This window comes from Peromyscus californicus, unplaced genomic scaffold (genome assembly GCF_007827085.1).
Source record: "Peromyscus californicus insignis strain IS unplaced genomic scaffold, ASM782708v3 Scaffold_9__1_contigs__length_137607984, whole genome shotgun sequence".
Taxonomy (NCBI): domain Eukaryota; kingdom Metazoa; phylum Chordata; class Mammalia; order Rodentia; family Cricetidae; genus Peromyscus; species Peromyscus californicus.
Window position 1 is genome coordinate 2342201 of NW_026294617.1, and position 23552 is coordinate 2365752.

Here is a 23552-nt window from a genome sequence, read left to right on the forward strand (position 1 = left end):
GGTGGGGGTGTTAAATCTTCCCTGGTAATTTCTTGTGAACTTTCTGGTATTTGTTCTTTTAACTGCTTTATTTAAGAAGATAAAATTTCAGCCAGGCGGTGGTGGCACACGCCTTTAAACCCAGCACTCAGGAGGCAGAGACAGGTGTATCTCAGAAGTTTGAGGCCATCCTGGAGCAAGTTCCAGTACAGCCAGAGCTACACAGAGAAACCCTGTCTTGGGGGTGTGGGTGGGGGTTGAGGGAAAGGCAAGATAAAGTTTCATTTGGCTCCCTTTGTATGTTTGATTCTAGAAGTCTTCACAGATTTGACTGTCATTGCACATGTTCAAGAGCTCTGCAACATCTCTGTTGATAATGAAATTAGCTCTAAAAAGCCATGAAACAGATGCATCTTATGATTGACTAAGTAAAAATTGCAAAAATCAAAATGCACTTACTACTACTAAGACATTAAATCACTAGATTATGATGTTGGAAAGTCTTAGGAAGAAAACCCTCATGGTTTTAGAACTGGGATTCATGGTGCAGTCCGTCTCCATGTCATCCCTCCTGTACCCCACCCTTTACTTTTGTGACCTCTTCGAAAAGTATCAGGTCTCCTAGATATAGGCCACACCACTTTGTGATACAGTGCTTATCCAAATGATAAGTGGGCACCTCTAATCCAAAAATCTGAAATCCAGAATGCTTCGAAATCTACTATCATGTGATAACTAATTTAATGCAAGTAGAAAATTCCTCATCTGACCTTAGGTTGACAGGACTCGGTTAATATACAGGCCGCGCTAACTATAATGTTACAAAGAATACCTCTAGGTTTTCTGTAACAGGTGCTATATACCATAAATGAATTTGTTTAAATATGGGTCTCATCCCCAAGAGACAGTCTCATTACAGGCATGCAGATGTTCCAGAATCTAAAGTCAGTAGCACATGTGGCCATTTCAGACACACAATACTGGGCCTGTGTTTTTGTTACAAGATCACCTATCAAAGCCCCGTGTTACTGTTTTTAACTTAGAAAAAGTGATCATAATAGGTTCAGAACAACTGGAAGGTGTTTAACATTAAGCTTCTATACCACCAGTCACAGTTCATTCATTTCTCTCATTTGACGGTTTTCTGTTAACCTCGATAGTGTTATTATAATGTCAGGAACCAAACGACAGTGCAGTTTCAAGGACTTTTATACTTTGAAATCAGTATCACTTACTTTGTAAGTGGAGTGACCATATGACCATTTTGTATGGAATAGGAAGTTTCTGTTTCTCATTTCTAGTTTTTTGTTTGTTTGTTTGTTTGTTTTTGTTTTTCGAGACAGAGTTTCCCTGTGTAGCTTCTGGAGCCTATCTGGAACTTGCTCTATAGACCAGGCTGCCTTGAACTCACAGACATCTGCCACCCGGCTTTTTTCTTTTTTTGGGTCTAGTAATATTTTTAAAGACAAAAGTCCATTAGAATAGTTGCCAGAGTATTTGCTCATTCTTAATCTTGCCCTTTTTCTTTGTGTTTTGTTGTTACTTTTGACTGTGTGGCAGAAGTATAAAGAAGCATATATTGTTAGTGACTTTTTATATTTGCATAGTTCTTTGGAAAGCAGTATGGTGGTCATAAGGACATCCTTTAAAATTCTCTCTCTCTCTCTCTCTCTCTCTCTCTCTCTCTCTCTCTCTCACACACACACACACACACACACACACACACACACACACACACACACACATACCCTTTGAGGAAAATTTTCCTAAGAAGGAGGAAAAAAACAAAACAAAACCACACATGGCAAAAGTCATATGCACAGACGTCCAAGGGAAGAGTCCTTACAAAGGAACATTGTAAAAGCCCAGGTATTGTGCTGAGGCATGAATGACTCCCTGGCTCAATGTTGTGATCCTGGTTAAATAGTTCAGAGGGTCTAATAATAGTCATATAAACTCTAAACTAGTTTGAGTGAGCTTGTTTTTTGTCAGTTTGAAGGTGTGGAGTATGCTAGGGATCAAACAAGCCAGGCCTTTGTGTATAACTGTTCTAGCACCAAGTTTACTCCTCAGTTCTGAACTTAATTTTTAAAATTTACAGCACAGAACTGTATATTTAGTGTGTGAGTGCTGTCTGTAGCTGTGCAGAATTGAACATTCTGTTAACACCTCAACACTTTGTCTTTTCTAAAAGGTGGGTCTAGAAGACACAGCTAAAGGAGTGTGAGTAGTGTGAACAGAATGCAGTTTCTGAACATTACTGGCGTGAAGCTTAAAGCGGACCTTGAATAAATCAACTTCATCTCCCTGCTAGGACACTGCTGTGTTCATTTAAGCTTTGCCTTAAGGGAAACAAGAGGTAGTTTGCTTGTCCAAGCACCCTACACTATAAGCATGATATTCAAGAACCATTTTTCTTTTTCTAAAACGCCTGTCTTCTGTGCTTGCAGAGTCGAGTTGCCAGGCTTTGGAGAGCTCCTTCTCCTCTTAGTACCCAACTTGTCCATGGAATGCACTTGCTTAACCAAGCAGTGTAGAAAAACAGTAGCTGTCTGACTGAGACACACACACACATTCATGCACACTCTGCCAGACTGACTTTTGACTTCCTGGTTTCTACCTCAGCCCTCTTGAGGAGCTCCTCTGCCTCCCGTCCTTAGTTATCCTAGCATGCATTTATGAGGTACTGCTTATGTCAGTTGTACTTTTACCTGTGAAAAGAAAGACTGCTGCTTTTAATAAGCCAGATTTCAACAGTTTGCAAATTTAAGCAATTCCCCTTGCTCCTGTGTAAATCTGAGGCTGTCCCTGAAAGAGCGTTTTCATCAAATGAATGGGAATTTAACAGGAGCATAAACTTGGTTCAAGTTTTAGTTATCTTTTCACAAAGACTATGGCGTTTGTGGAGTGACAGATTTTTTTTTTACATATGCCAAAATATGTTACCGTGTAGTAGCACTCTGACTTAACAGATGATTAAACAGGTAACTTATTAGTGTTTCCCAGAGTTAAAGTATTAATGTATTTAAACCCTTTCCTTGGCTTCCACATGAAGTAGTCAGTGTAACTGGTTTGGTTTGATTATCATGTACATGTGTGAATTGTAAGATCACAGGAGCAACTGATAGGGGAGGGAAAAGCAGACTCTCAGGCTCAGAGGCATTGGGTAGTGAAGCATGGTGAAGTCTCTGGATGCCATTGGATGGGATTTCACAGAGGTCAACCACCCTGCCTGTAGACTTAGTGTGTGCACTGGGAGTAGGGCTGCCCAGCGGAGTTGGGGAGGTGGAGCTGTGGAGAAAGGTAGGACTAAGTTCCAGAAATAGCTGTGTCTGTGCTATATAGGTCTTTATTGTGATGGCCAAGGGGATTACCAGTAGGGGTATGAAGTGATGCTGACAGTATTAAGTTGATTAGTCAGCTAGCTGAAGGAAGGAGGGAGGGAAGGATTTAAGACAGGAACAATCCAAGCAGAGGGTGAGGTTCTAGAAGACAAGGACAGGTGCAGAGAGAGAGTTTCAAGAATGCACAGGTAGGATGGTCTGACTTGATAGTTGAACTTAGAAGCCGAAGGAAGTGGCAGTATGTGTACTGACCTCATGGTCAGGAAATGAGGCCTGACACTGAGCAACCCTGTATGAGTAGAGCTAGAGAAGCCATTCCAGTTGAATGTCCAATCAGATGTGCTCACATGGGCCTTCCCTGGGGTAGCAGGATGGAGAGGAGAGCCAGCCAGCAGCTGCTCTAGGTTGTCCCCTTACTACTTAAGATCACTTGGAACACATTTCCAGTGGCTTGAGATGCCTATGAGCCTCTCTCTAGGACTAGGGAAACAGAAGCTAGCCATGCTCAGCTTTCCTTATTAAAGCGCAGTTCTGCCTGCCACTGCAAAGCATTGCATTCTTGGGCAGATCACCAAGCTTGAACCAGAAGAAAGTTGGATAGGGCCTGCAGTCTGGTAGTTCTGCTATATTCAAGGAGAATGTAGAGAAAACAGGTTTTACTCAGTTTATGCTCAAAAATGAATATAACCACCTTCCCAATCCTAATGGTAAAACTAGTGAGGTGCCTTAGTATTTCATAATATGCCTGTTCCTCTTTCTCAGCCCCTAAGGAACAACTGAGCAGTGATGACTGCTGCTCTCAAGTATAATCTTGCTGCCATATTTTGACTTTTCAAGAGAAGCAAGATGCAGAATGGATCTGAGTCCTTACTGTGTCTTGTGACTATTCCCCAACTTTAATTCATAATACAGTGTAATAAAGATCTAGTATGCTTTCCAAAATGACATCTTCTATTTCAAAGTCTTCCCAAGTGGTTCCCCTACCCCATTTTTGGTTTGTTGAAGAACTTATTTGGGGACTGAAATCTCCAAATCTCTAACTTCATTGCTTCACGTCTAGTCGTCTCTCCTAATGCCTCCTGGACTTAGTCTTGTCCTTCTGTGCTGGTGATCTGGAACCTACCAACCCAGATTCAGGAACTCAGAATGGTATCTTCCTCTCCTGTCTCACAGCCACATTTGCTTCAGCCATCTTTGTGACTTCCGATTAAACACAAAATTCCTGAATGTGCTTAACCACAAGATAGTCTGTGGGTGAAATCATGAGTTTACAACCAAAGTCTTAGAGAAATGCCTGTCTCCCCTCTCCCACTGTGGACCATTAAGATAGTCCATTAAAATAGGAGTGGTTAGCAGAAGTAAAAGCCTCGAGGAGAACTCAGCCAGGTGTACATTGGCCACCCGTGAGCCTTTCCCAGCCACATGCTGTTTGGAAGTGTACAGCATTTGAAAACTTAGTAAACTGTGTTGGGATTTCACAGAGAGCAACCACCCTGTCCGTTACTGGAGCTTCACTTTGCTATCTGGACTGGACTTTCATCAAAATATGACACTAATGCAAAGAGACTGATTATGCGAGTTTCATGCTTTGTAAGAATTTTTTTTTTAATTATTTAATTTTTTGAGATGGACTTTCTGTGGAGCCAGCCCCTGACTGTCTTGGAATAGTGTTGTGTAATGTGCCTCTGCCTCTGCTTCCTGAGTGCTGGGACTAATTGTTAAAGGAGACCTAGAAACTGGATTTTCATTTGGTAGTTCTTTTCTTAAACACTTGTTTAGATGAGTGGTATTACTAAGTGGTAAAATTAGTATTTTTTTTAAAACAGTCCATGGATATATAAAAATAATAATTTTATATAAAAAATTTAAGTGTTATAATTTGGCTTTTTCTTTCTTTTGGTAACAGTCTCCTATAGCCCAGGTTTGTCTCTAGCTCACTGTGTAGCCAAGCATAACTTTGAACTCTGCTCTCCCTTCCTCCACCTTCTGTGTGCTGGCAGTGCAGGTGTGCACCACTGCACACAGTTGATCAGTGCTGGGTTGGAGTCCAGGACTTCATACGTGCCAGGCAAGCGCTGCTAACTGAGCCCCATCTCCAGTCCAAGTCTGTTATCATTTTGCTTTGTTTTTATTTTTTTACAGCTTGCATTTTATTAACTAAGTCTTTTAAAGCCACAAAACATTGAAGGTGTTTGATAGTTTGTCTCTAAAATTTTAAATATACCACAGAAATATAACCTGCCACATAAATCTTCATTTCAGTTTGTCTCATGAGGCAGTTGAGGTGTGTTGTTCTCAAGGCTTTTCAGTGTTTACATTTGATACATTTTCTTGATTGTTACTGTTGTTTAGGAAAACTGAAGCCATGTAACTCAGTAGATGCCAGAAAATTACTAGCAGTACATTGAGTTATTTGTTTAAAATCATATTTCACTTTGGCTGTCCATTTACAATTTCAAGTGATGGTATGTGATTATGAAAGATTACCAAGTTTTTTTTCTTTTGTAATTTAATGTGCAGTTACGAGGAAAGTAAATTCTCACATCTTTTCTTTTGCTTTTAGGATTTTCTCATTCCGCGTTTACCTTTGGTATAGAGAGCCATATAAGTCAGTCCAATATAAATGGTGCCCTTGTCCCACCTGCTGCATTGATCTCTATCATCCAGAAAGGCCTACAGTATGTAGAGGCAGAAGTTAGCATAAATGAGGTAAGGCAGATGAGTTTCATTTCAAACGTTGATTCTGGTTCTTAATGTGTTTGTTTATTCAGTATCTGACCTTGATTTCACTGGGTTCAGGCAGATTGTTGTTGTTCCTAATGTACAGCAGGTTGCACCAGCTGTGCATGTGGGCTTCTACACAGTGACTGGTGTCCCTAGGTTATTCCTTTGGGGAGGGGGGAGGGGGGAGAGAGAGAGAGAGAGAGAGAGAGAGAGAGAGAGAGAGAGAGAGAGAGAGAGAGAGAGAGAGAGAGAGGTTATACTTTAAGTAAGTGCAAGGAAATAATTTTTAACACATAAGAAACTGCTGTATAGTACTGGGAACAAATGGATGACAAGGGGTTGGAAAGCCATTGTTACTTTCATGTACCCTTATGGAAGCCAATTATATATAATTGTTGCCAATTCTTGCTGCTCAGAGCTGCATGTCTGAGGTTCATGTGTAAGTAGTGTGTTTGTTTCAGGTATTGGCATGCTACTGGTGCCTGAGAATCTTAACCTGCTCCCTAATTCTATAAATCAGCTTTGTAACAAAGCCAAACTCATTTACTTTTGGACTGTACAGGTGGATACTGGGAACATGAAGTGCTGAGACAAGGATCTTACGGTCTTCAAAACACACGCTGCCTGCTCTTTCCTAGAAGTCTGCAGAACTTTGTTCTAGCCAGAAAGTTTAATATATATACAGGATTCAGGACATGTTGAGGAATTCCCTTTATTTTTTAATTGAGAAGTGAACACGCCCCACCCCCACCTCCCAAAGTGAATGGAAGGGTTTTAGCTGTTTAAAGCAGTCTGGGCACTTCTTGGTATCCTCAAGGATGGGTCCCACATTGCCACAGTTAGCACCATCTGCAAGTGCTCTAGACTTACACCAAATGGCAAGTTTGTATATCACACACATCTAGATCGCATACATGTTGTGATTGTTACCCTCTAATATTTAAAGAAAACCAACAAGGAAAACCTCTGCCCTGGTTCTGTACAGGTGCACTTATTTATTCTAAGGCCTGGATTCAGAGTACTGATGGAGATGCTGCCTCCTTGTTTATAACCTAGTCTTACTGGTTGATGTTTTTTACTAGCAGCCTTCTTTACCTGAATTCTTTGTATTTGCATTTTATTATCTGTTTAAGCTTTTATGAGTGGCCTCTTAGTTGAGCAGGATCTAGTGAAGCGTAGATGCTGTCTACATCTGCCTCTTGCAGTGCTCTTCTTCCCTTCCCTCCTTCCTGTTCAGGCTCAGAAATTACTAGGTTTTCTCCAGAACGAAGCCCTTCATTCTGTTAGTGGAATGCATGTCACCCTCAAAGCTGCATCTCATTTTTCTTTCCTGGTTTTCCAACCTCAGGATGGCACCTTATTTGATGGCCGACCCATTGAGTCTCTGTCCCTGATAGATGCTGTTATGCCTGATGTAGTCCAAACAAGACAACAAGCCTACAGAGACAAGCTTGCACAGCAGCATGCAGCCGCTGCTGCAGCTGCCGCTGCAGCCACTAACCAGCAAGGATCTGCAAAAAATGGAGAGAATACAGCAAATGGGGAGGAGAATGGAGCACATACCATCACAAGTGAGCTAAGAATGTTTAGAGACTCTCAGAAAACACTTTGCCTTACTAGAATGTTCCATTCTTAGAGCTGAAATGATACCCAGTGTTTACCTCTATCCCCAACTTACATCACACAGTTCAGATTTTACACCTAAGGTTCCAAAAAGCTAAATTCATTGTATATTCCTTTAAGATGTTTCTGAACCCCTTTTCTACTCTTAAATGAATTTAGAATCTGCATTTGATTTCTAGGTAAAATTTGCAATATTCTCTGTTAAACGTATAGTAAGGCTCTGACATTGAGGAATAGAGATGAATCTCATGTTATATGAATGATATCAGCAACCCCTACTGGCAGAAACTCAGAATCGTATTGTTGTAGACTGTTGAAATCAGCCACTTTATCATTTCTGCCATGCTGAGGTTCACTCCTTTTTATCCACCCCTTTTCTCGCTTGCCACTTCCATATCCACTTCTGTGTCCATGAACACTCACATGGTTAAAACTAATACAATCACACTTGCTAGAAATGTGATTCCCTCTGACAAAGACTTGCTTCTCATGATGCAGATAATCACACCGACATGATGGAAGTAGATGGGGATGTTGAAATCCCTCCCAATAAAGCAGTTGTGCTTCGGGGCCATGAGTCTGAAGTTTTCATCTGTGCCTGGAACCCTGTTAGTGATCTCCTGGCATCAGGGTAGGTTTTTCAAAACAGCTTCTAGATGTTGGGTATTATTTTGTTTGGTTTTAGACAAGGTTTACTGTTTAGCTGAGGCTAGCCTTGAACCATTGACCCTCCAGAGTCCTGGGATTAATAGGCGTGCTCCACTATACCCAGCTGTACAGTACCATTTAAGGTGACCTTACTGAGTGGGCTGCTGTGTATTTTATATATATATATTTCACTTTCCAGAAACTTGTTGCTTCCTTGTGGTCATGTTGCCTTAGTAAATTAGTTTTTTTTTGTTTTTTTTTTGTTTTTTTTTTTTTTTTTTGTGAAGTAACTTTAGAATTACTTGGTAGGGGCTCTAAAATGTAGAATAGGAAAAATATTAGAAATGTTTATGCTTGGTAGTCTGCTTCTTATTCAGATGCTAAATGTATGGGTTGAATTCTGGAGTACTTGAGAGTGTCAAGAGAACTTAAACCTGTTTTTGGACTTTGAAGGTCTGGAGACTCCACAGCAAGAATATGGAATCTCAGTGAGAACAGCACAAGTGGCCCCACGCAGCTGGTGCTCAGACACTGCATACGGGAAGGAGGACAGGATGTTCCCAGCAACAAGGATGTCACTTCTCTAGATTGGAATGTGAGTGCTCTCTTCTTGTTTTAAGTGGTCTGTGAATGAAGGCATTTGAGGATTTGATACTATACAGTCAACCTGGCTCCATGTTCCTAAAGTCCTAATCAGAATTAAAAAATCCTTAGGAAGAGTTTGCTTTTCACTTCTTATAAAAGTATTTTGATGTCCTTCTAGTCCAATACCTGCCCCTGCCCTCACTCATGGGCATCTGAAAATGTTCTGCAGAGGGATACTCTCAGTACTACACCACAGCGGTTACTACCAGCGCTCAGATTTGGGGTGGGCCTTTCAAAGAACACTGGCTTCATCAGGGAAGGGCGATCCTCACCTTTGTTGGCACTCACACGTAGACAAGGGTCTCCTGTGCCTGGGACATATTTGTAGTAATTAGATGGCCTTAATTGTATAATGAACAGAGTGTATTTCCCGGGCAGAGTGAAGGCACACTTCTAGCAACTGGGTCATATGATGGATTTGCCAGAATATGGACTAAAGATGGTATGTATTTTTCTAACTTTATTGATGTTCTAAGTTATAAAATTTGAAGTGATTTTAAAGGTTTTTGTTTTTTTAACTTTAGGTAATCTTGCCAGCACCTTGGGGCAGCATAAAGGCCCTATATTTGCATTAAAATGGAATAAGAAAGGAAATTTCATCCTAAGTGCTGGCGTAGATAAGGTAAATGAACATTTAGCTAAGCTCTATAAGGACTGTATTTGAAAGTAATTGTTTTCTTTGCTGATAATCACTTAAACAGACTTTAGTTCATTCAAGTATGAATTAGTGACAGTAATAGAAATAATTTCTTGTTGTCTGCTTGTTCTCCCGAATCGACTCATCATAGCTTTTGTTGATATGACCACTCTTCATTTTTGCTGGGATTGGAACCTAATGAAATGTCATCACTAAGTACTTTGTGCTTTCCCAGTTTATCTCAGTGGTGACCGTGGCTTTAGAGTGACTCTGTGGCCATCCATGTTCTCCTGTGCTTATTGAAACAGTTCCTTCCTTGCTTTGGGAAGTGAATAGAAACTGGTTGGAACTGGCTCCTCTCTCCTTCATTCCCCCTCTACCACACCTCCCTAAAAAGAGGTTAGTTTAAGACTTTTGATTCAGCAAAGAACAGGCAATTAATCAGTTGGAGGATGTTGGGGGAGGGGCATAAACTGGCTTAGACTTACAGTTTTAGTGAGTGGTTTTAATAAAGGGATGAAGGAATCTGGGGAGGGAGAAGAGCCAGTACTTGTCTCTGTCATAGGCAGCTTCAGGACCTGCCTGTAGTGGTATCAGAAATGTAAATAGCCTTTTTTTTATTTTTTTGTTGACCACGTAAGCTTCAAAAAAGAAACATTTCAGTATTTCGAACTAGGTGATTTGACTATAACCTTTTAAGTCCAGAGCTGTAAAAACTCATATTAAATGCACATTGCAGTGAAATCTTTTAAGCAGTTTAATACAATGTCAGACACTTTGTTGACAAACAATAATTGTTAATGAAAGTAAGTTGGTGAAAAATGACGGGAAAGTTAAGCTGCATCATGGTCATTTCCCCCGACCTGAGTGTGAGTGCAGATGGCCTTGTGCTGTGAGGAGTAAAGACAGCGAAGAGGAAGTTCATTCTAAAGTTTCATTCTGCCTCAGGACAGTCAGGCATCCATTCTTGAACTCACACACTCTTTAACATCAGAGAAATTAATTTTTCTTTTCCTTTTAATCTCAGACTACCATTATTTGGGATGCACACACTGGTGAAGCTAAGCAGCAGTTTCCTTTCCATTCAGGTAAATCTTGACAATGCACACGGAAGCTGAAGCGCTCTTCTGTTTCTCTAATTAGAGTTTTGGCCTCGTGGACGTCATTCAGGACCTTGAGTGTCAGACAGCATTCTTAGTACCAGTTCTCTTAGGAGGTGTGCCACAGCTTTCAGGTGTTTCCTTTTCTGTGAAGTGTACTGTAAGAAAGCACCCGAGTGGTGTGGTTAGGGGTGGTGTTGTAGAATTGGAAGGTCTGGCCATGAATGTATGTTCTCCACTTGAGACGCTCCCACGTCACTTAACCTTTGGAGCCTCATTTTCACTATATGTAAGTGAGGGTTCTTGATAGCCATTTAGTTATTGCAAGAATAAGAAAAATGTCTTACGTGGGGATAAATTCAACTGTTAACAGGTTTACACATTGCCATCTTATGCATTTTTGATTGATGTGTCTGTGCAATCAAAGATAGGCTTTCTCTGTCTTCTGTGGGATTCTTCCTGTGTGGTGCACACCCATGTTCTGGGTAGGTAGCTCAGTGCCATCAGTTCCTTCAGCCTGGAACCACTGCACCTGTTCTGACTGACTAATTCTGTTATCTGAGAAGTCAGGGAGGATCAAAATCTTGCTATATGTCCCAGGCTGGCTTCAAACTCATAACACTCTTCCTTCTTCAGCCTCCAGAGTACTGGAGTTATAGGTGTGTACCATTATGTTTGGCTTCTTATTGAATGTCTTGATTTCAGTAACTAAATAATGTTGACTGCAACAAGATGCATGAGGACGGTCAGAGCAGTCTTTTTAGCGTTACCTGATAATAGTTGCTGCTTCGAGACTTGTGCTCTGAGGTTCTACACTGGAAGCTGACCAGGTGGCGGTGGTTGTCATCCTCATGTCTTTAGTAATGAACAGCCACTTTCAAAGAGCTAGAAGTGCAGCTGTGACCAAACAACTAGGAGCAAAATGTTTTTTCAGTATGATCTGGGTAGAGTGGTTTGCAGACGTTGTATTAGACACCAAATATTTTAACTCTATCAGAGCTTACCACACTGATTCACATTTATACAGCACCCTTATTACCTCTTCTGCTTCTGTTCACCCTGGCTTCTAGTCCTTTCCCAGGTAGACTATTCTTTGGTCTCTGGGTAGTCTCACATTTCCTCATACTTCCTGGGAGTGATATAAAGTTGGAGGGGTGGGGGAACGTGTGCATGCTTAGCCACAGTGCAATGAATGCCACCCATTTAAGGTGTTCCTCAGTATATTTTCTCAGACTTCTGACCCGAGCTTGCTGAGGGATAGAGTTAAGCCTCTGACCATTTGTTCCTACCTCGTGTATGCATGTGCACATGTGTGTTATGAGATACTGGGCTAAGGGATATGATGCTCTTTTATATAAGAACCAGAACACAAATAAGAACCTGAGAGGGAGGGGTTGGGATGAAGAGAGAGAATGGGAGGGAACTGAAGTTTTTCAAAATAAGAAGTTTGTATTTTAACAAAGTTCTGCTGAGAAATAATTGACATATAATGGACTGGATGTATTTGCCTTGTAATTGTTACATATGTATATACCGTTGAAATCACCATCACACTGAAGGTACAGCTACACCTGTAATCAGGCTCCCTCCTGATTCTCTGTGATGTCATTCTCCAAGCAATCACATTTGGTCACAAATTTTAAAAATAATGAAAAACTCTGAGCACCATTGGCCATTAAACATGCCAGTGAGTTGTCAAAGAACAAATTTTTAAAAAAGAAAAATACTAGTAAGAAGTAAATGTGCCTTCTTTATAGGTTTATTCTTTGCAAAAAATCATGGAATGTTTGTGGATTAATAAAAATAAATCAGAATAGAAGAGAGAATTTTTCATTTTAGCTCTAAGACTTTTGAAACTGTATGATAAAAGTATCATGCAGGGAAAATTACTTCACCTTTCTTAACTTCCTCTAAATGTGTAAAGTGTGACCATAATAATAAACAGACCTTTCACATACTGGGTTTGTTTTAGTTTAGATTTGTGGTCCCAAAGAACTTACACTGCTTGGCCTCTCTTAGGCCAAGGCCTCTCTTAGGTCTTTTTCCCTAGCGCTTCCCTGGGTTGGTTTCAAAGTGAGGCACACTTTCATCGTAACACTCAGTTCAGCGTTCCTAGCTGAATTTCTTAGTTATGCGGTTTGTTTTTGTCCCTGAACCCAAGGTATGTCTTGCTAAGTGCAGCTGGCTATTTGCCAGCCGCCTCTCATGTTTGCAGCCACTCCGGCTCTCATAGGTCGTGTCAGATATTTGGCCTTCTTCATACTTTTTTGTGTGTAATTATCTATTTTCTAAAATAATTAAAAATTCCAGCTACCTCCTCCTACCTTATTTCCCACTTCTTAGTGTTAGAATTATTTTTTTTAATTAAAGAAATAAATTTAAATACCATTTAAAAGAATGGTAGTTAATGTTAATATTGCAATGTTTACTGAATCAAGATTTTGGCAGGAAGACGGTTTATACTTGGGAATCCAAGAAAAGGACTTCAGCAGAAGGAAGTCATTGTAGCAGTGTTGGGAAGAGGGACCATTAGGGGTAGTGAGGTCACACCAGAGAGGAGCAACTGCAAGAAAGAGACTGCAGAGCGATGGAAGGTGCTGCTAATCCAGTGGGAATCTGAACCACCGAGAAGAGGCTGCCCAGTGACAGCAGGCTAAGCAAGTGGCAACAGCAGTGTGTCTAGGGCCTTGGGCTCCTGACCTTCTCTTCTAGCAAGTGGCAACAGCAGTGTGTCTAGGGCCTTGGGCTCCTGACCCTCTCTTCTCTGAAGCACAAGCAGGACTAGGAACCACAGGAAGTGGAGGGCAGCTTGTTAGCCTTGTGGTCAGGGTGAACCTGAGGGCAGCCTGAAGAGAACTGCCATGCCAGCAATCACATGCTGCTGACCAGGGTGGCCACATCCGCTGGCTGATGGCAGGTTGCACTCCCTGGAAGTCATACCTATCCACATGTGAGAGTGAAGTAAGAGATGGGTTTAGGAAATTTCTGTGAAATGCAAATGGGGAAATATCCTTCACCTTCCTCTTTCTTCTTGTCTCTAAGTGGGGTTGACAGACTATCAAGGTTCAGAAAATAGCTTTTTCTAGTTTGGCAGACCATAGGAATTGTGTCTTACTGGGGCTAAGTCTAAATGTGCTGTTATTTCCCCTGTGAAAACCCCTTCACCACAGCTGCCTGGAGGGTGAAGACAGTGTTCTCCATGTGTTCACACTTAACCCAGTTACAGAGCCATTGCTGCTTGCTGCCGGGGAAAGGACATCTGCAGTCCTCTCTGAGCTGAAATCGGGCTGCATACTAAATTCTAGCCAACTTTTGGACTTTAGAGATTTTAAATTTAACCATTTTAAGAGTCATTTGATTTTTCTTAAAAAGGAATTTTACAAGAGTTATTTAGAAGAAAATATATTTGTGAATTATATGCAGTGTCCTTGTTTCGGTGGAGTAGTTAGTTAACAATGGGAATGACTCTGAGCACCATTTATCTGAGTTGCAATCTGTAGCATTCTTCCTACAAGCGGCTCCTTACTTGGTCCTAGCAGCAAGTGGTGTTGCCCCAGGGTCACCAGTGACTTCCTTGGCTTAAAACAATAGCAGTGATAAAACCAAAGCTTCTGCCGATCATACATGCACAGGTAAATAAAATAGAAATAAAAAGAGTTAATCACCAGTCTAGACTTTTATTGTTACACAGAAGAGAAGCCAAGACTCAGTGTTCCGGTGCACAGTGTGAGTGATTGAGTGCAGTGACCACACAGCTGAAAGTTATTGGCATTTTTGATACTTAGATAGCTTTATCTTTTTTTAATTGTTTCTTTGTACCTTAAAAAGCGTAAAGTAGGGACTGAGAGATGGCTCAGTGGTTAAGAGCATTGGCTGATTTCCAGAGGACCTGGGTTCAATTCCCAGCACTCACATGACGGCTCACAATTGTTTATAACTCCAATTCTAGGGAATCTGATGTCCTCACACAGACATACATGCAGGCAAAACACCAGTGCACATTAAAAACAAATATAATACACACACACACACACACACAAATTGTATATAAAAGTGCAAAAAAATACTTACTGCTTAGAATTCTTAATATCTAGCCATGCTTCAGAGTTAACTCGTGTGTGACCCTCCTGTGCACAATGCAAGCCTAACCTGTGTTGCTTTCCAGCCCCAGCACTGGATGTTGACTGGCAGAGCAACAACACCTTTGCATCTTGTAGTACAGATATGTGCATTCATGTCTGCAAATTAGGACAAGACAGACCTATCAAAACATTCCAGGGACACACGGTAAGAAGTCATTTCTCTCCTGTAAAATGATTATTTTGAGCAAGTAGTATTTCAGAATAGTTTTTGAGTATGCATATTAAATAACAGCCTGTTCTATAAAATGAAAATATAAATATTTACTGCTGTTTTTAGAATGAAGTAAACGCTATCAAATGGGACCCAACTGGCAATCTCCTGGCCTCGTGTTCCGATGACATGACCTTGAAGGTAATTCTGGTAGTGCGTGCTTTAGGGTGAAGTGTGTCCCATATGTGACTAGGCATTTCCAGGTGCTTTTTTTTTTTTTTTTTTTTTTGAGTCAAGGTCTCACAATGCCCTGGAACTCAATTATGTAGACCAGGCTGGCCTTGAATTCAGAGTCTGCCTCCTGAATACTGGGATCAAAAGCATGTACTACCTACCACATCTGGCTTAGGCTTTTTAAAATGCCCTTTTGATACTTAAAACCTAAATGGAAGACTTTAGCTTTTTAATGGTTAATTTTTCCCCCTGGAATACTCAGATATGTGACTATAGTAAATTCTATTAATAGAATGGCTGTACAGGTGTATTGTGCTGCTGTACTTGTCACAGTTCTCACTGGTAAGGAGGCAATAAGAGCATACATTAATCTATAAGAGACTTAGGAAGAAAATCTATACACACAATCATGGAGGCTGGGACTTCCTATTCTTTGCTGTCTTCAAACTGGATGCCCAGGACAGCCAATGTCTTAGTTACTTTTCTATTGCTGTGCTAAGACACCATGATGAAGGCAACTTTTTTTTTTTTTTTTTTTTTTGGTTTTTCGAGACAGGGTTTCTCTGTGTAGCTTTGCGCCTTTCTTGGAACTCACTTGGTAGCCCAGGCTGGCCTCGAACTCACAGAGATCCGCCTAGCTCTGCCTCCCGAGTGCTGGGATTAAAGGCGTGCGCCACCACCGCCCGGCCGACGAAGGCAACTTTTAGAAGAGTTTATTGGGGTGAGTCCTTGACCATTGTGGCAAGGAGCATGGCAGCAGGCAGGCAGACAGGCATGGCACTCGCCTATATCAACAACTGTGACCGCAGAGAGAGAGCGCTTAAATGGGAATGGGGTTTTTAAATCAGAAAGCCTACCCCCATTGATACACATAGTCCAACAAGGCCACACTTTCTAATCCTTCCCAAATAGTCACACCAACCAGGGACTAAGCGTTTAATATATAAGCCTACGGGAGCCGCTCTCACTCACGCCTCCACAGCCAGCCATGCAGTTCCAGACTTGAAGCTCAAGGCCTGAGAAGCTGGAATGCTGGCCAGGGCTACAGGGTAAGGGCCAGGCAGAAGGTCCATATTTCAGCTCGATAGTGAAGCTAGAGAAGATAGTGGTTGCTGTCTACATAAATACTGCCCACCCCTATGGAGAATGCAGTACGCTGTGTTCTTTCTTACTGAGAAACAAGTATCTGGATTCTCCATGACTCAATCAAGTTGAGACAGGGCACTAACCATTTAGGAGCACAAATGTGATGTGACTAAAAGCAAAACTTAATACCTTTCCTACCACAGGAAGTGAAAACATAATTGTAAGGTAAAGACTAGCCTGGTGCCAATCTCTAGAATGACTGGATGTTTGTGCCTCCTCATGCCACACATGCTCTCCTGAAAACATTGTATCCTCAGCCTTGCAGTATCAGTGACTGTAGTCACAACCCTTAAAAGTAGGATAGTCATGCAGGGAAAAAAATCACTTTTACTGTGTACAAACTAGGTATTCCTTTCCCTCCCTTCATCCTGAGAATCAGATGGAGGACTTGGGTGTGCTAAGAAAGCATGCCAATGCTGAGCTGTGTCTTTCTCCTTTGTATTTTTGAGTCAGAATCTCACAATGTAGCTTATGCTGGTCTTGAATTCGAGGTCCTTCACATCCTACCAAGCACTGGGTATAGGCCTATACCACCACACTAGCTTAATTGTCTTGTCTTTGGGTTTTCTTCTTATGCACGTGCATTAAAGCTTGTTATTTTGTCTCACCCCCACCCCCACCCCCGGAGCTGAGGACCGAGCCCAGGGCCTTAGTGCTCTACCACTGAACTAAATCCCCAACCCCTGCATTAAAGCTTGTACTGTGGAAGGAGGCCAGTATCCAGAGAAGCTTGTGTCATGGATTGAGCTTCAAGCTGAACAGCCTGGAATTAGACACCTCAGGCTCTAAACTGGAGCTTTTCTTAACCTTACAAAGAATTTGGAGTCACAAAAGATTCCAAAGCAGAAGTAGAATGAGTAGTGTGTTATGAACAGCAGGCGATAGGATGATAAACCTCAAGAACAGAGTTCTAGATCAAGAAAATGACCAAAGAAGATAGAGGATGTAAAGAAGATTGGAAGGGGTATGTCAGGCTTGTCTGTGCTGTTGAAAAGACCAAAGAAAAAAGTTGTAGAAATGTGTGGTCAGATTCATTTCCTATGATTGTGTACATCTAAGTTACAAAGCACTGTGGTATTGTTCTCTTAGCTGTTTATGGCATTTCCAGAGAGAGGGAGGGGGTAGGGAGGGAGAGGGAGGGAGGGAGAGAGGAGAGGTGAGGGAGGAGAGAGAGAGGAGAGGTGAGGGAGGAGAGAGAGGAGGGAGGGAGGGAGAGAGAGAGAGAGAGAGAGAGAGAGAGAGAGAGAGAGAGAGAGAGAGAGAGAGAGAGCGCATGCATGTACATTGAACCCAGGGCCTCACGCAGACTGAATTACTATGTAACCCTAGTCCAAGGACTTTCTAAATGTTAAGGTTTGTGCAATTTACAGCTATTCAAAACAATCTTAGAACAATTAGAGGTAATTAATCCAGCCTTCAAGTTTTGCAATAAGGAGTATTTGTGAAGAATTTAATACATTTTTATGGAATAATGTTAAATACATTCAACTACTTTTAAATTTTTTTGTGGTCCTTCCTCTGATGTTTGCTTATGTGACTCATTTTGTATAGAAAAGATAGCACTTTTAAATGTATCTGTTGTATAGAAAAATCACCAAGTTTTTTCTTTTGGTAGATTTGGAGTATGAAGCAAGATAACTGTGTTCATGATTTGCAAGCACATAATAAAGAAATTTATACTATTAAATGGAGTCCAACAGGACCAGGGACAAATAATCCAAATGCCAACCTTATGCTAGCAAGGTGACGTGTCTGTTTCACTTTTCTTATTGAATCTCTCACGAATAAAAACTTTGGGAAAATATGGCAGAAAACAGGGAGCACATCTTGAGGGGAATATATTTCAATGGGAACCTTTAACCATGGTATTTTTAACATTAGTATTTCAGGACTTAATGGCTTTTTTTAAAAAAAAATTTAATCTGTTGAATAAAACCCAATAATTAGGCTTGGCTTGTGTTTATAATCCAGCACTTAGGCCAGTGTGCCTAACATAGTAATCAACTTGGACTCTATAGCGACCCTATTTCAGCGAACATACAGATCGTTGGGGCATAAAATAATAAAACTATTGTGTCTGCAGCTTTTTTTTTTTTTTAAAGAGAGAGAGATAAATCCCAAAATACAGTCAGTTTAATACTCAGAACCACGGACCGATAACCTGGACCATTGGGAGGATAGTGAGTGGACAGGAGCCAGGGCTTCAGCTTTTTCCTGTTTCCCTTCCAGTTTTTATAGTACTGGGATTTTAACAGTGTAATCTGCTAGCGCTTAAGGATTGGCAGAATGTGGGAGGCTGCGGACAAGGCCAAGAGAATATTTGATTACTTATAAAATTTTTCCCTTCCATTTTCAGTGCATCCTTTGATTCTACAGTTAGGTTATGGGACGTAGACCGAGGGATTTGCATCCATACTTTGACAAAACACCAAGAGCCCGTGTACAGTGTGGCTTTCAGTCCTGATGGCAGATATCTGGCAAGCGGTTCTTTTGACAAGTGTGTGCACATCTGGAACACACAGGTATGTCCCAGTAATTTAAAGTCAACTACACTTACTGAGTTAAAAGCATTTACCTATTTACTTATAGTTTGGTTATTCCTCATGTAACATCAGTTTAATTCTTAGTTTTAAAAACCTGAGAGTACATTGGGGGCACTTTAGAGCTAAATCAACACTGATTGAAAGTTGCATTTTTATGCACAAATCAGAATTTAGAATTAGATCTCTTGTTTTATTCTTGAACAGCATAGTAGATATGAAATGAAGAAGCTTATGATGCACTTGACGTTTGTTGAGGTTAAAAGACAAAATTGCACGACTGAACCAGATTTAACACCCTGCTGCCTTTTCTGGGATGGTACTGTAAAGAGATGCCCCCAAAATAGAAGCCAGCATGTTGCTTTTGCTTTCACATTTACAGCTTTTCAGTGTGTGAGCTTTTGTGCTCCATACACTGCCCGCTGTGTTCTCAAGGTTTTGTTGATGTCTGGCATACTAAATACATTACCAGCAACCCTTTCTGTAGCAGATTTCTACCATAGTTAATTTCATGAGTTACTTGAGTATTTTCCATTAAGTGCTATATCCTATGGCTTAGGAAGGTCCGCACTGAGGAGCTTTGGCCATCTCTGCTTTCATGCCCCACAATAACTATTCTTAATAGCTTCTTTTTCGCTCCTACTGAGTAGCTTATAGCACAAAGCACCGTGACTTCTGGGTCACACTCAGCAGAGGTCCAGCTTCTAGGTAGAGGGATGACATTTCAGTGGGGAATGAAGCTGAGTGTTTCCTTACACACTTAAGGGTGTGGGCTGACTTCTCTGAACATTTTTAAAAATTCATTTTAATTTTACTTTAAAAACTAGCATTGAAATTAAAGGGCTCGTTACGGCACTGTTTACATATTTTGTTTTTGTGGAGCCTGTTTCCCACTCCCCTGTCTGGTCCTTCCACCCATCCCTACCTTCACGTCTCTCCAGCATCCATTCCATCTTCATATCACATGGATTAATTACCTTCTTTCCCTATTAAGACTTCTTTAATCCCTTCTCATAACCCCTTGTCTATGATGTCACTAGTTCATGATGTATACTCTACCCACATAAACAAAACACTAAAATCTAAGATCCTCTTGAAAGGAAACATTGTTATTTGTCTTTCTGAGTCTGGCATATTTTGCTTAACAGTAATTGCCATTTCCACCCATTTTCCTGTAAAATGTCATGGTTTTAATTTTTTCTTTAAGTTTATGTAAAATTCCATTCATAAATGTGCTTTCCTTTTCTCTCTCCATTCATCTGTTTATTAACATCCAGGCTAGTTTCATTTCTTGGTCATCTTGAATAGTATAGGAGTAAATGTGGCCGTGCATGTGTGTCTCCGGTGTGTTGACTAAGTCCTTCAGGTGTGTACTCACACCAGCCTGTGTGTGGTCCTGCTCTGATTCCTGTAGTTGTTGGACGAGTTTGCACTCCTGCCAGCGTGCGGACACTTGTTTTCCTCATGGCAGCCATTCTGACTATGGAAATTGGAAGCTCGAAGTAGTTTCAGTCCACCTTTCTCTGATGGCCAAGGATGTTGAAAACTTAGGGAAACAATTATTGGCTGTGTATGTCTCTACTTTTGTCAGTTACTTATTCAGTTAACCATTTATTGACTGGATGAGTTATTTATTCGTTGCTTTTTTTTTTTTATGTGTTCTCTATTTTTCTGTCTGAAATATGGTTGGGACAGATTTCCTCCTGTTTCCATTTCTGTCTACTCTGCTGAGTGTTGGCTTTGCTGCAGAAGCATTGATTTCATGTAATCTCCTTTATCAGTGCTTGGAGTTAATTCCTGTGTAGTTGAGGGTCCTTTTAGAGCATGTCCTTTCCTTTTTCAGCTGGATTGTAGGTAGTTTCAGTTGTTTGAGAGGTCTCACTTTGTAGTCAGGCTGACTTTGAACTTGTCCTGCTTCCCCTTCAAAGTACTGATATTAGAAGCATGTTCCTGGTTTAAAATAAAAATATTCTATCTTAATATCTTACTAAATAATGTCTTACCTCTCTTCTTTCATTTTTTTCTTTATGAACATATGCCAAACAATCTCTGTTGTTATGAAGTACATACTTAAAACCATCATTTCCAAATTTTAACTTTGTGTTCCTAAAAGAGCACTGGTGCATCCAGCTCAAGTTCTGAAAACTGAACAATGATGTGTGCATGGTAGTGAACATAAATATGAATAATATGGTTAACATAAATATCCAGATTTACTTTATAAAGGTATTTTGCCATGTGTGTTGTAGATATCTTTCTTCTGGTTTTCATAGCGATCTCAACTAAATTGTTTTTATTGACACAGCTAAAGTATTTAACTCCTTTCTGCATCAGTCATGAAGAGCTGTCAGCCATTCCCATAGTAAATGTATATACCGTGTGGTAAAATTGTATATAAATGGTATGATATGCTTACATATCATTTTTTTTTCTTTTTAATTGAGACAGGGTTTCTCTGTGTAGCTTTGGAGCCTTTCCTTGAACTCACTCTGTAGCCCAGGCTGGCCTCGAACTCACAGAGATCTACCTACCACTGCCTCCCGAGTGCTGGGATTAAAGGCATGCGCCACCACTGCCCGCCCGCGTACACATCTTTTAAAGCTTGTGATTTGCACTAGTAGTTTCTGGTTTATAATCATACAAGTTCATGAAGGTCTAAAACAGTGGTTTGGTTCATTTTGTTATGCAAATGAATTGCTTTGTCGAATGCTTATATGGATATTATGTTCAAGAGTCTGTGCATATCTCTGTGGGTGCATGTTTGTTTTTGTGTACTCCCAAAAGAAACTCAGTTCATGAGGTGTCTATTCATTCTCAGCTGCTACCAAGCGAACCCATATTTGGTACTTCCATATTTCCTGTATCCCAGATTCTCAGTCTGCTAAACATTTTTGTGGTTTGGTACATGTAATCATACATTCAGTTGCACATTCTGTTTAGAGTAGACACAGTACAGCTCTCCTGTTCATTTTTCACTATTGGTTAGTTGGTGGTCTTTCTATGTTCTGGACATCCTGGGTACCATTGCAGCAGTCTTCCTTTCTGTCTTGTTCACTTATCACTCTTAAGTGAGTGTTCAGATTGGTACTTTTTATAGCTTTGTATATAAACAAATATATATGTACATGTTTATGTCACTGGGGTCTCTGATGTTATTTTCCTTCAGTATTTAAGCTTGATTTTGACTGTGGTCCCTTTGGTATTGATCTGTGTGGTGTAAGATCCATAAAGAAAGTCATCTTTTGGATAGGCAGTTGTCTTGGAGTCATTCATTGTCCCTTACTGTTATCACCTATACCAAGTCCATAAACCATGCACATGGTAGGCTCGCTGCCTGCTCCTTGCCTAATAGTTCAGAAGGTTGCACAGGGACCTTAGTGGTCCCAGGTGAGCACCCTGCACTGAACTGCATCTTCAGCCCCCAGTTCTCTCTTGTGCCTTAGGTACATTTGTACATAGCTGAGTCCACGGTGCAGGCCTAACCACTCTCCATGGTATGTGTCCGGCCCTTGTCATTCTTCATATTTTCTGTTGTTGGCACTTTAATCTTCAGCATTTCTAAAAATAAGTATGTATTTATGGATTTGTTTTTAAGTCTATAGGTTACTTTGAGTTCATTACCCAAGAATATGCTGCATCCCTTTACCTGTCTGTTATTTCTTCAGTAAATTTTTGAGTGCCTTGTGGATTTTACATGTGTGTGAATGCTGTCTTTTAAAGTATGTGTTCTTTTTAGTCGTTGCTAAATGTTCAGAAGATTTTTCCAATTGGAATCCATTATGCCAAAATAATTTCAGTGAAATGTAGCTCATTTAAGGTATGTGGTCAGCTGAGTGCTGTCGTGCTGTCCACTGTTTTGAGCCCCTTTACTTTCTTAAACTTGAGTGTGAAATGGCAGATGGCATCTGGTGGTAGGTACATGCTCTGCTGTTGCTCATAGTGTGTCTCCTGAGTGTATGGTGTATGGGGGTGTGTGTGTGTCTTTTTTCACATAAGATGATGTGACCCACTAACCCTCACATCACAGTTCTGCCTGTGGCATGTTTGGATTCATTATTGTCTGTAGCTAGAGTTTTCCTGCCTGGCCCACAGTCAGGACAAATCTCTGTCACCCGTCCCACAGCTGCTCAGACCCAACCAAGTAAACACAGAGACTTATATTGCTTACAACTGTATGGCCGTGGCAGGCTTCTTGCTAATTGTTCTTATATCTTAAATTAATCCATTTCTATAAATCTATACCTTGCCACGTGGCTTACGGGCATCTTCACATGCTGCTTGTCATGGTGGCGGCTGGCAGTGTCGTGTGTCGTCCCCCCCGCCCTGTTCTCTCAATTCTCCTCTATGTTAGTCCTGCCTATACTTCCTGCCTGGCCATTGGCCAATCAGTGTTTTATTTGTTGACCAATCAAGAGCACGTACAGACCATCCTACAGCAATTGTCCTGCTTCAACTTAGAGATAGATTGGTAGATGTTCTTGATGTGGGTAGGTAGGTAAGTAGGTAAGTAGTTTGGGCAGGTGGGCGGCCATTTGTTATAACCCCACATTCATCCATCTGCTGTAGGTCTACAGGGTTTGCCTTCTACAACTTAGTCACTCTCCGTCTTGCTGGCTGTCCCTTTGTTTTCTCAGTAACC

At 40.9% G+C, this 23552-nt stretch overlaps 1 protein-coding gene across 9 annotated transcripts in view; it reads left to right on the plus strand.

Moving 5' to 3' along the window:
• The window catches only part of Tbl1xr1 (TBL1X/Y related 1), a 139977-nt gene that overhangs the window by 107870 nt on the left and 8555 nt on the right, over positions 1–23552 (plus strand). For 8 of the 9 annotated variants that reach the window (XM_052732119.1, XM_052732116.1, XM_052732117.1 and 5 more), the window contains 11 exons: positions 5887–6032; positions 7396–7618; positions 8169–8301; positions 8772–8913; positions 9342–9405; positions 9488–9585; positions 10628–10688; positions 14866–14987; positions 15120–15194; positions 17989–18116; positions 18730–18895. In XM_052732119.1, the coding sequence (XP_052588079.1) occupies positions 5887–6032; positions 7396–7618; positions 8169–8301; positions 8772–8913; positions 9342–9405; positions 9488–9585; positions 10628–10688; positions 14866–14987; positions 15120–15194; positions 17989–18116; positions 18730–18895 (1358 nt within the window). Of the gene's footprint in view, positions 1–5886; positions 6033–7395; positions 7619–8168; positions 8302–8771; positions 8914–9341; positions 9406–9487; positions 9586–10627; positions 10689–14865; positions 14988–15119; positions 15195–17988; positions 18121–18729; positions 18896–23552 lie in introns of those variants that run through there. The other variant, XM_052732121.1, reaches the window with a different exon arrangement.